The 12,893-nt window shown below is 52.3% G+C and overlaps 1 protein-coding gene across 12 annotated transcripts in view; it reads left to right on the top strand.

The window, feature by feature from the left end:
• The window catches only part of SHF (Src homology 2 domain containing F), a 40,107-nt gene that overhangs the window by 13,954 nt on the left and 13,260 nt on the right, over window positions 1–12,893 (top strand). For 2 of the 12 annotated variants that reach the window (XM_040599902.1, XM_040599899.1), the window contains 2 exons: window positions 419–590; window positions 744–1,092. In XM_040599902.1, coding sequence (XP_040455836.1) covers window positions 419–590; window positions 744–1,059 — 488 coding nt within the window. In that variant the 3' untranslated portion in view covers window positions 1,060–1,092. The other 10 variants (XR_005828794.1, XR_005828793.1, XM_040599903.1 and 7 more) reach the window with 10 other exon arrangements.

The raw sequence follows: 12,893 nt of genomic DNA, 5'->3' as shown, positions 1-12,893 counted from the left end.
ACCCACTCCATTTTTTTAGAATTTAACTTACCCTCCGCCCCAAGATTGGCGAGCCTCTCCTTGCTGCTTCTCAGTTAACTCTGTGTCAAAACTGCTGAATGTCTGGTTGCATTGCCAAAACCTCTCTTAGCTTTTGAAACCTCCCTAGTTCCAGGGGCTCAGATGCTGCAGGGACCCCAGTCCTGGTGGAGTGGGGACCCAGCCTTGCCTGTCGTGGGGTAATGCAGTGAGCAGCTGTCCAAGAGCTGCCCTGTTCTGCCCTTGCTTAGAGCAGGGGGACGGGGCAATGCGAGGGAACCCAACATGATATGATGTGGCTCTGGCTCTTTCTGCAGGCTCCCTCCGTGGGAGGGAAAGTTGTCAGCCCAGCCTGTGCACCTGTCCCTGCTGCTGGCTGTGACATGTGTCTCTCTTGCAGGTCCATCAGAGGGGCTGGGATATGGCCGTACCTCACCCTGCAGGGAGGAGAAGGCCAGAGCCACTCTCAGGCATGGCTCCAGCAGCCTCAAGAGCACGAAGATGCTGATTGCTGAGCCTGGCCCCTTCGTCGGGGAGAGGATTGACCCTGCCCTGCCCTTGGAGAGCCAGTGGTGAGTCCTGCCTGCCCCAAGTGGCTGTTCAACCCCTCCGCCTGCTCCAGGATCCCTGTGGCAACACCACAAGGAGCCCCGGGGCAGATCTGATTCTTCTTTGCTCCCTGGCCCCACATTTGTGCCTTCTTGTCCCTGCTGTCCATCTCGCAGTTGTGGTGTCCTCATGTGCCCTCTGCGCCCCCCTGAGCTGCCCGGTGGAATCCTTGCCCCTTGTCCCCCAACCCTGGCAGTGCCACCCACATCCCTCTCCCTGAACATGAGTGGCTGCTGTCCCCGGGGAGATGCCAAGGGTGATGGCATTGCTGCTGCCCTGGGGCAGAGTCCTTCGCTGGGGTGTCCACTCTCTGCCTGGCACAGCCAGTCCCTCTCCCACCTCCAGTTGGTACCACGGGGCCATCAGCCGGACAGATGCAGAGACGCTGCTGAGGCTGTGCAAGGAGGCCAGCTACTTGGTGCGCAACAGTGAGACCAGCAAGAATGACTTCTCCCTCTCCTTGAAGTGAGTGAGCCCGGATGGGGCTGGGGTGGGGGGGGTGAACCCACAGCAGAGGTGACCCCTTGCAGGTGGATGCCCCAAGTGAATGTGTGCCCGTGCTGATGGGGTAACTCTGAGATGACTGTGGGGGTGTAACTCTGATGCTGATGGGGTAACTCTGAGATGACTGGATGGAGTATGAAGTCTGTGCTTCTGTGTGGTGTGGCACAGGCTTCTGGTTCGGTGTCTGGCAAAAGTATCTGTCTGGAAGGCTTGTTGATCTGGAGGCACACTACTCTTCCCTTGGCAGTGCTGGTAATCCCTCAGACGGATAAAATGATGTGCCTCACTGCTCCCTTGAATGTGTCTGATGACAGCTTCCAGCTCTGGCTTCTTGTTACCCCATTTTTTTTGTAGCTTAGTTTCACGGGAAAAGACAGTGTGTGCGATCAAGTACCCATCCCTGTCTCCCCACTCCATGTAATCATTGAAGCTGTTCCTCAGCTGTGCTGCAGAGGGCATTGCCCTGTTTTAGTTTTTCAGCAGGGAAATCTCACTCCCACAGCAAGGCTTGGTTTCTTCTTGGGTTTTTGAGGAGGATCTTTGCACCTTCCCAAGTTTTCCAGTTCCCCGAATGTCAAAACTGCATGAAGCATCGCTGCATGCATCCTGCTGGGGAGGAGCTGCTCATCCAGCTCTTTTGTGACTCTTGGGGCAGCCTGAACCCCCAAAATCAAAGCTGTTACAGTCCTGACGATGATGATGATGGATTAGCAAATACCTTCTTGCCCTTCTGCTGGACGATTATATTAGCTCTTTCTGGCAGATGTGAAAAAAGTATTTATTGAGCACTTCAGTCATCTCTGCACAATAGGGCACGTATCCCCATGCTTTTCTTAATATACTTTTAAGTTTCCGCAGTTGTCTCTGTACCTGCATTGCTCCCCACTGGTTTTGGCCTCCCCTGTTTATTTCCCAGGACACAATTGTGAATTAGAGTGCTCCATCTCTCACTATTCTTTTTTTCCGCTTTTTTGCTGCCTTCAGCACCAAACCAGGGCAGAGGTTTAGCTGAAAATATCCTTTCTTCCTTCTGCAGTTGTAGCTTTCAGGGCAGACAACAAGCCTTTCTGGAAAAGCTCCCTCCTTTCCTTTTTATTTGGCCAGAATTTTTACTGATGTTTTAATTTTCTCTGTTATTTTTTCCTTGCCCTGGCTTGCAAGCAATTTCGAAGCAACAGCTTCTGCTGGTTGATGAGTTGTATTCAAGGCTGCAAGAGGTCCTCTCAGCCATCACCTTGTGGGCAGCGTTAGCCAGCATGTGTGTTGGAGAGCCTGGGAAGTGTTGCTGGGGTTGTCGATGGGGCTTCCTCCCTTGCCAGCACAGGTGTCCCTTTCCATCACCTCTCTGTAAGCCAGTCATCCATTTGGGTTTTTTTCCTTACTTCTTACTGCCTCTTCATAGTCTTATGGCAAAACTGGCCAAATCCTCTTCTCAAACAACATGTGTGGCCAGGACGTGGCCTTGCAGCAGTGTGCCGCCTCCCCAGAGGGGACTGCAGCCCATCCAGGAGCTGCTTGGGCATTGCCTGTCCACTGGCGGTGCTTGCAGAGAGCCCACAGCCTTGGGTGCATGTTTTTTACTCCATTGCCTTTCTCTGTAGTGCCTTTTTTAAGGAAAATCCCCTGGGATCCCTTTTATATAGCTGTAAGCTGTCTGTCTGCATCTCTCTATTTTTTAAAATATTTTTTTTTCCTTTTTTACTTTCCTTGAGGAAGGAGGCACAGCTGAGGACATGGTCTGTAAGGGAGCTCTGATGCTGACCTAAAGCCCTTTTGGACTGCTTTAAAGGAAAACACGCGCAAAAGAGAGCAGCAGGAGTGGCTGTACCCATAGTGTGTCAGGTAGCCGGAAGGATTTAACCCTCCTGTGATAGTTCTGGCTGGTCCAGGATAGGCAGCCCCCCGTTGCCTGTTGTGGACAGGGTTGTAGTGTCATTGTCCCAAATGCTCAGAGAAGGAGTTCCTCCTGGCTTGCACCTCTGTGAGAGTGGGGTGAGGCCATGCTGCAAAGGTTTGGGTCCTTCCTTATGTCTGTGAGGTGCTTGGCAGGAGCAGCACCTGCCCCTTGTCCTTGTCCTGTTCCTGCTGCTGGCTGCAATGCTGGATGCTGTTGGGTTTTCAGTGTACTCCCTCAGGCATCTCTCCAGTGGTTTGATCTCGGTCGCATCCCTGAGCTTGTGACAAAGACCCACAGAGCAATTTGGGCAAAACACAACCAGCATCACCTGTCTGTGGACCTCTGTGGCAGTGCTCTGGCTCTGGACTGGCGCTGATCTTGCATTGTGCTCCTGAGCATCTCTCCCCTGCCAGCAGTGAGCAAGGGCTGGGGTCTGTCTGCAGACAGGGTGCAGCACTGAGGGCAGCATCTGCGGGCAGCTCTGCATGCTAGTGATATGGCCCTGTGTGTGTGTGTGCAGGATAAACCCATGCACCTTCACAGGGTGCCATTAACGGTGCAGCCTCTGCAGCTCTTCCCTGCACCCTGCTGCTGGAACACAGATTATGGCCAGCTGTCGCTTTTCTTCAGCCCCTGGCAGGGGGCTGCAGCTCTCCCCCCTGCCCTCCCCTGGGGCAGACGGCTCCTTGCCTCCCAGCTCTAAATAGATTGCAAACCCATTCTGCTAATGCAGCCAGTCTGTCCGTTACAGGGACAGGGGGATGGGGCTGGCCTGTGCAGCACTGGAAGCGGCTCAGTATTGCTGATGAGATCCTGTCTGCTTTTAAGTCATCAATATTTTGCCGTAATGTGCATTCCAGATGCTGCAGACAGGCTGTGGCTCTCCTCGGAGACGCAAATTAATAGCAACAGGGCCATTAGCCCATCACTTGGAATCAGTGCTTGTGGCAGGATCTGGCTGTGCAGTCTCACGTGGCTCTATGCCTGTGCTGTGCTGGGAAGTGGCCTTGCTACACCGAGCAGGTTTTGTGGAGCCTGCACTGTTGGTGGGGGGGCAACATGCTGCAGGCTGAAGGAGAAAATCCTGCTTTGCCATGGCGAGCCTGGACATATGTGAGTTGAAGTACTCCTGTGTGAGCTGGGGCAGTTGCAAAAGGGTCTTTGCCACATGCAAGGGGCAAAGCTGCTGCCCCTATGTCACCCTGCAGCAAGAGTTGCTGATGCTGCTCCTGCCCGGGCTATGCCCTTACTTCCCTACCTGCACACATCTGCCCCAGCCTTGGAACCATCCTTGTCCCCAGATGGACCCCTTGCACCCCACTGCACGGCCATGCTTCTGGGCGGGGACACAGTCCAGCATAGTTAGCCACATCTCTGCCTTGCACAGTGGGTTTGTCTGGAGATGGCCAAATGTGGGATGATGCGGGCAGGGCTGTGGCTGGGGATAGGAGCTGGCAGCATCCCCTCCCCAGCTACAAGGGCAGGCTGCCTCTCTTGGAGGGGTCAGGACCTGACGGGAGGCAGGGGTCAGTTGCACCCCCTAACTCTGCCTCAATCTCTCCTTGCAGGAGCAGCCAGGGCTTCATGCACATGAAACTGTCCCGGACCCAAGAGAACAAGTACGTGCTGGGTCAGCATAGCCCACCCTTCGACAGCGTGCCGGAGATCATTCATCACTATGCCAGCCGCAAGCTGCCCATCAAGGGGGCTGAGCACATGTCCTTGCTTTACCCAGTGGCTATCCGTACCCTATAGTACTCACCCCTCCATAAGCCAGGCTCGAGGCTGGGTGCACCTGAAACTGGCCTGTCTGCCAGGCCAAGCGCCACTGTGGCAAGGATGGGCTCCAGACCGGCAGTGCATGAGCAGCTCGCTAAGCATGGCCAGTGCTGTTGGGGATTGCTGCAGCTGGACCCCTCGATCCCATTCTCTGGGGGGGCTTCCACGTGCTGGTTTGCCCACTGGGACAGCGCTGGGGAGACCCCCTGCACAAGGAGCTGAGTGGGGCTCACCAGCTGCCTGCCTGCCCTCGCCTGCCTCTGGGCAGAGTTCTGGACACGAGGACTGGAGCTGGGGCCTTGGAGAGGCTGGGGAGGGGACAATGTTTGGGAAAAGGGGAGAAATCACCTGGCAGCAGGCCTGAGGTGCCTCTGTGAGGGTGCCTGGCTCTGCAGGAGACAAAATGGCTGTGCCGACAGGTGAGGAGGCTGGCAGGGGGCAAATGGGGGCCTGCCTGGGGCTAGCGAGGCACAGGGGAGCCAGGCAGACTGGTGGTGGCCCCCACCCACACAGGTGCTTGGTACGTACCACCATCCTTTGCCAAATGTATATAGTGACTGGTCTCAGCCGTGCGTGCAGCATCAGTGCCTAATAAAGCAGTGCATGGTTGCCTCCTGCTCCATGGGGACCACGCGCCTGCGTCCCACCACCTTGAGTGGTAGATTGGTGTGGCAAAACGGTGGGGAGGGGAATTTTATTACACAAAAACTCTAAGCAAATGGATTTTTCCTTTGTTCTTGCATACACTGAGACTTGTGTGTCTGAGTGGTCCAGCCAGCTCCATCATCTGAGACAAGGGATACAAGACACCAGTGGTCATGTCCTTGGTATGTTTTTGGGACCCTTTGTGGGCTGCAATGAGCTGATTTTGGACTCACCTGTTATTCCTTGTAGAAGGGGGTGCTTTTGGGGATCTTTTGCCTCTTGTTTTCCTTCACCCCTCATAAATCTTGGGCAAAATCCCTGAAGTTCATAGATCTCCTGTTCTCCTCCTCTTGAGTATTTACTGGCTCCAGTCCTGTTCTTTGTCTTCCTGACACCTTGTATTTGGGACAGCTTGCTCTGTCTTCATTTGGCTGAAGCTACATCTGGTGCTCTGTAGCATTTAATGCATACCTTGACTTTTAACCTTGTTCCTGGTGTTGCCTGCTACTGCAGCCATGCAGGTACATTTCCTCCATCCATGCTTCAGACTAAGCTTGGTCTTTGGTCTCGCTGTTACTCTCCTGCAGTGCATTCCCTTTCTCCTCCACTCCCTGAGTGGTCCTGCTGTGCTCAGCAGAGGGGATGGCAGCAGCAAATTCACTGATGGACCAGCGAAACCTCTTGCATCAGCAGAGCAAAGTGCTTGTGGTGTCGCTGAGATGTGTTAGCAGTGGCTTGATGAAGGCTTTGTGAAAAAGCATCATCCTCTCCACTGCCAGCTCCCAGTAAGGAGCTGGTCCTGCTGGTTCACTGCAGGTAAGAAGTGATTGATGGGACCATGGGGACCCTGGAGGGTGAGTGACGCAGCTGCAGCTTGCTCTACTGTCTATCTGTGACTCTGAGGTTTCCCAGATACAACCTGTAGCTGGGGGATTGCTGTGTTGGCTGCCCATCATGGTTTTGAGCTACTGTAGGCACCATGAGGCATGACCAGTGTGGTTCCTGAGTGCATGCCATGGTTGGGAGCCTGCAGAAACTGGTGGTGTGTTCCAGGATGCTTCAGCCTCTGCCACTCCTTAAAAGGCAGCGGTATGAGCTCCTTGGGCGCTGGTGTCTCCTTACAGTCAAGCTTGGCTGCTGGCATCTCCCCCCTGCACCCCTGGCTGCCTCTCCATCCCAGGGAGGCATCTTGTTTGATGGGGAAGGAGGCAACTCCAGCTGTAGGGTTTTTCTCTCAACAGTGCCACACCAGAGCCTGAAGAAAGGGCTGGAGATGCAGAAATCTGCAGAGATGCTTTTGGATGCCCTTGCTGCATTTAAAAGGTTTCAAGGACTCTTAGCAGCCCCGTTGTGCCCTGACGCTCCAGGGCAGAGCCTTTTCTGGGGGATACTCTGCCTCCTCTGTGGCCACAGGTGGGAAAGCAGAGGCTTCTTGGGTCCACACAGCTGGGGGTGAAGGCACAGGAGAGCCTCCCAATGTATTGTGGGTTGTTTTTCTCAAGAAACTCTGGCAGTGGGCAAATGGCCTGGCAGCCAGTGCTGCTTTATCTGCGGGCTTGCAGCCTTACCGTGAAATCCTGCCCAAGCAGCCTGGCTCCATCTCGGGGCATCCCTGCTGAGTACTAAGAGGTGTGAGACCTGTGTGCATTGCACCAGGTCCCCAGAGACAGTCACAGACCAGAAACAGCAGGACTGCTCTGAAGCTGAGCTTTGTCCAAGTGCTTTAGCTAAGCAGCTCTCAATCCTCCCTCAGGCAATTGCATCCCTTTTCATCCAGCCCTGACCATCCTAGTGACCCTCTGCTAGACTCTCTTCTTGTACTTGGGGTCCAAAACTGGACATTGTGTCCAGATGTGGCCTCACCAGTGCCAAATAAAGGGAAATAACCACTTCCTTTGATCTGGCTACACTCATATGATAACTTCGGTTGGAAGGGAGCTTGGGAGGTCTCTAGTCCACTCTCCTGCTCCAAGCAGTGTTAGCATTGTCTGAAATCAAGAAGGGCTTTTTTGTGGAGAGCAGCACTACCCTAAGCCCAGCTACATTTTTTTTCCTCCTTTTCATAGCATTAGCAGGAGAAACTGGACACCGGGGATAGAGGGCTCAAATTCACGGCAACCTGAGGGCAATGCCTCCAGCTCCCTATGGGGGGGCCCTCATGTGGTGGAGGAGGTCCAACAAGAAAGATGTAGAAGCGGGGTGCAGGATGCAGAGCTGTAGCAAAGACCCAGCCCGCAGGTTGACATCGGGTCAGTGGATGGCCCTGCTCTTCTCAAATGGGGCAGATCCAAGCAGGTCCTGGGTCGGTTTTGGACCCATGGTGTCTCATTTCAGGATTCTCACAGGAAGTATATGACTCTGGGTCTGGCTGGTGCATTGCATCCTTTGTGATGCAAGCTGATCAGGAGCTTCCCAGATAATTTGAACTGAATCTCTCTTACAAGGGTATTTCAGTGCTACCTTTGCCATCCAGTAACTGAAGTGTGTTGTTTGGGAATGGGGCAGGTGGGAGCAGTGGGGCAGTGGGGCTAGAGGTGACTGGGATCTCTATTCATGAGGATGCTAATCCCCAGGACTGAAAAGGGCTTGAGAAACCTGATGTGGCTTTGAGGTTAACCCTGTCGGGAGCATGAAGGTTGACCAGAGACCTTTGTCTGTAGCATTTCCTAATCCACTTGTCCCAGCAATCTCTCATGTCCTCCCGGATGCTTCTGTCCTTTTCCTTCCTGCAAGTGAAACAGCCCTGTCATTCATCACCTGATCTCTAGTCCCTTGCTAAGCCTTCCATTATCACTGAGCTGTTTTAACGTGCTGCAGGCTGTGATAATGAGGGAAGGAAATTTGGTTTATAATTGGATTAGCAGTGCTGGTAACATGCTCTTGCTTGGTGGTCAGGGCTGAGCTGGTGCAGCCCCTGAGCCCTGTGTCACTGCCTGGTGGTGAGCCAGCTTGGGGCTGTGCTTACTCCTGGACAGGGCTTTACTGGCCAAAAGGTGTAGTCTTGCAGGAGGAAGGCATTCAAGACGGGTGAAATACTGATGTAGGGCGGATTTTGAGATTGACCTCCTTGGAAGCTGGGCTGTGTTTGCTGAAACTGTGTCATAGTCCCTAACATCTCCCACCTGCTGGAAATGAAGCACTTTGATCAGCATTAAGCTTGACATCTACCTCACCACCCACCCCAGCATAAGCCAGCAAGGCTCTCTGACACCTCAGAAGCTGGAGAGCATTGCCAGTAACTAATCCTTGTGGGACTGGGTAAAGCCCTCAGATGTGTGTAGGGTGTGATCCATCATCCATTCCTGCCCCTCTGGCCTGGAGAAATTCCCTTAAGCTCAGGCCTAGTGATTAGTTAAAAACCTCAGTCCTAGAAGTGATGCCTAATTTGCTTGAATATCACAGAATGTAACAGAGTGCCCTGTGTTCTGTCTCAAACCACAGTGATCTGCAGAAGGATCAAATAACCCAGCAGCTCAGTTGCCAAAGTTTACAGCAAAGGAGAGAAATTTATTCCTGATCCCTGCAGGCTACCAGCAAAACGTGAAGTGTAGCACATACATAGCACACACATGCATGTGGTATACAAATGGCTCAGCTGAATGCCTCCTTTCAGATCTTCTCATAAAGACCAGCATATTTGACACGAGAGGCGTGTTTCAGCTTCTAACTCAGAGACCACCCTTGCTCAGTCCCTTTGGTACGCTTCCCCAGCATGGTCTCAAACCAGCTATTTGCTCCTGGTACCCTGTTTGAAAATTGTCCCAAAACATCCATGCCTCCACCTTATTTTCAGTCAATGCTTGTGAGCACTTCTTTCCTTTGCCTTGCACAATTTTGGAGGCATATCTCCAAAAGAGCATACTTGGGCAGATCTTCTGGGTGAGATCTTCCCAGTGCCTCACTAGTGATGTGGCTGTGTCCCTCCCAAAAAGGCATCGCAGGTATGACAACTCCACATCCCCAGCCCTGCACTGCTTGCTATTAACATTAGTGGGGTCATCCCAAGACTGGGGTGGAGGAACAGTGCGAGAAGCATCTCTTTGCTCAGAGACACCCGTTTTAATACAACCCATAATTTACTTTATTAGCTGGTTCTTCCTCTGCTTTATCCATACCCATTACTTCCAGCTTTAGGAAGTGGTGCATGCTGGGTGCAAATCAAAATCTTTCCTTAAATCTAAGTAGCCTAAATATGCTGTATCACCTTGTCTAAGTTAACTACCACAGAAAAATCATTACATTACACTGGGACAATGTGATAAATTCTGTTTTCATTTGCCTTCCTATCTTGAAGCTGGGTTTCCTTCAAAAAAGACTCTGAAAGGTATGAAAGTCTAGATATATTTTAATCCTGCTTTTCCCTTTTCTGAATGTGGGAGGCTTATCTGCTGCATTTGTTTGCTATTTGAGCCATATCCAGGTTATCCTAAATCTGGTCCTTCCTTCACAGTGAGATGACCTTGCTCTTTTTCTCCTGGATCTCATGCAGAACCTCTGGGCTGACCCTCATCTCATGCATTCAAAGCATGTTGTCATCTAGCAGTCATGCATCAGGCATTCTCTATCCTTCACATCTTGATCAGCTTAATGACCTGCACAGCTACAAGTCTTTCTTTTAATTTCCAGGATAAATGTACAGATGATGAATTTCCCCCCATTAAATGGCAGCACACAAGTCCTGACCTGTGCCTGCATGCGACTGACGGGCTCTTTGCCCATGTGTGTCCTCTGTCACTGTTCCTGTACAGGGTAGTCTTGCTGTGCATGTACAGTGCACTGTGATTTACTGTCCATATGCAGTGTTACACCTTCTCTGTGCATGCACAGCACATCCTGATTTACTGCACGCAATAACGGTTACCACTCTGCAAATTCATACCATGTCTTGTTTTAGTGTGCTTTCTCTGTGCACAGTGTGTCCTGATTTACGGGGAAGGCTCAAGATCATCTCTTTGCCTCTATGCAGAGCACTTTAAGTAATTTCTCATGCATGCCACTGCCCCTCTCCAAGGGGAACAGTGCCTGATTTTCCCCTTGTGCATGCAGCAGTCTTGTGTTTACTGCATGTGCAATGGGGTGGGCACTCCATGTGGCACAGTGTGGTCTCCGTGTGCTCATAATATCCTGCTTTATTGCATGTGCATCAGCTGCTTTCCCATGCAGGTGCCTTGCGGGGCCTGGATAGGCACATTGCAGTGGTGCTTTCTGCATGTGTGCAAGGCACCAGCATCATGTTTTGACATCTGAGCAACCCCCAACTCTGGCAGGTAATTTATGGTAAAGATAGCAGGTTCTGTGTTGCTCCTAAATCCCTTTTCCTTCTGCACACAAAGACTGTGTGAGCCTCCTCTGCCCCCATCTGCTCAGCCCCTCTTGTAACTGTATCTTACAAGGGCTGAGATGCAGCCTGGCACTACCATCCTGGGCTGTCCTAGCTCATGTCCTGCTATGGAAACCATGGGCTGTGTGGTGACTAGGTGTTAAAGTCCTGCCAGAGGTAATGGAGGGTGTCTCTGGCAGGCAGGAAGACCCAGTGTCCCACCAAATGTCATTTAAGCCAGAGTCCTAGGTGCTACCCAGATTGCAGCTCCAGTAACTGAGGTCTTCTCAGGGGATGTTTATGGCATCCCAGTGACTTTCTCTATTGACCTGTTGGCTTGGGAGAGCAAAAGGGGAAAACTGGGATACCAGAGACCCCAGAAATCCTTCAGAGGGCAAAAGAGACCATACAGTCCAGAGAAGAGTGTTGTCACTTGAAGAAGGTGCACAATGTGCCCATCCAGGCCTACACCAAGAAAGGTGAGGAAGGCATGATCCACAGCCATGGCCTACAGCAGCCTGTGATGGAAGCACAGGAGAGGAAGGGTCTCCCATCCCTTGCCCTGGGAAAGTCTCCAGCCCTATTTGTGATGCTGGTGACCAGAGCATGCAGGGAGAGCTGCCAGCTGGGGCTGGAAAGGAGGAGGTACAAACTGAGACTTCTCCAGTTTGTCATAGGGAATGTGGTTTCTGGTTTTCCTTTTTTCCATAGAGGAGCTGAGCTAAAAAACATCTTGCCCTCTTCTGCTGTGACTTGTAGCTGAGCTCCCAGACACCATGGGCTGGGGGAAGTGCTCTAGGTGGGACCAAGAAGGACTGGAGAGTGCATCACCTATGTGGTGAGGGCACTTGCCCTTGCATTTATTTGACTTCCATTCAGTCCCAAAGGAAGCAGCAGCACATCATACACCACAGCAGGCAAGAGAGCAAGCACAGGGATGTTGCCCAGTGTCCTCTGCATGGCAGACTCTGCACTGCCCCACTCAGCTGAGGGTCCTTCTGAAAGTCCAACCATCATTCAGGGTGACCTCAAGCTTTGTGGCTCTGGCATTGTTGGCCCCACAGACAATGGCAGCAGCTGCTCCCACTATCATCACGGTGATAATCGTCCCTGCTGGGCTGGTCCTGCTCAGGGCCATTAGCAGCAAGATCCTTCTTTTATCATTGTACATCTCATTCCCATTTTGGCAGCTGCAGTAAACGTCTGTCTGTTAGCAAGGCTGAACCATCAGGACACAAGGTCCAGTCACCTGGTGGCGGGTGATGATTTCGACACATTTGCAGGTTGGTTGGGGTGTGGAGCAGAAGCATCTCTCTCCTGCGGCTTGATGCAGGGATGAGATGGGGTCTTTCATGGTGATGCCAGGGGAGGGGGGCAGGGCATCCCTCCATCATGCCCTGGTGCTCTGCTATCCATTCAGCAGCGCAGCTGGTCTGTCCATAGCCTCTGTATGTGCTGGGATGGGGGGAGCAGGGAGAGATGTTTCCCCCCTCTCTCGATGGTGGAGGTGATGCTCATTTCCATTTAGATGGAGGAACTTCAATCTCAGCTTGACGTCTCCTCACCATGATGCCACTCAAGACCCAGATTTCCAGTTTTCTTCCCCCTACAATGCCAGATGGTCTCTGCTGGCTTGGGAACATTAGAGATGCTGCAGCCTGGCAGAGGTGAACATTGGGATGTATAAACAGGTGATTATCTTCCTGTAGCTTCACGAGGCAGCTGGCACATATGGCTTCTCTGCACCCAAATCTGCTCCACTGCCCGTGGCCCAAAGCGCTCCCGTTGTCTCTCACTAGCTCCATTCCCTACCCCTGTCCAGGGACAGGAGATTAAACCCAAAATCCAGAGTTGCTCCCCGTGATACAGGATCTGGATCACTTTGGGGGCAGAGGATGGTCACACAAAGAAAAGTCACCCAAATTACCATGACAATGAGGAGAACCAGCTATTTCCGTCTTCCAGTGGGAAAAATACAAGTGGAAATCCAGCAAGGGAGTGAGGTTGTCATCCTTGTTTGCTGGCTACATCAAGGACATGTCCACCTGCCCACAGAGAAGTGGACACAGGGAAAGCTCAGGATCCTCACCGTGATCTCCTCCACCATGTACTTAGCGTGTC

The sequence above is a fragment of the Falco naumanni genome, chromosome 7, assembly GCF_017639655.2.
Source record: "Falco naumanni isolate bFalNau1 chromosome 7, bFalNau1.pat, whole genome shotgun sequence".
Lineage (NCBI taxonomy): Eukaryota > Metazoa > Chordata > Aves > Falconiformes > Falconidae > Falco > Falco naumanni.
The sequence above is the reverse complement of the archived record's forward strand: the minus strand, read 5'-3'. Positions and strand labels throughout refer to the sequence as shown.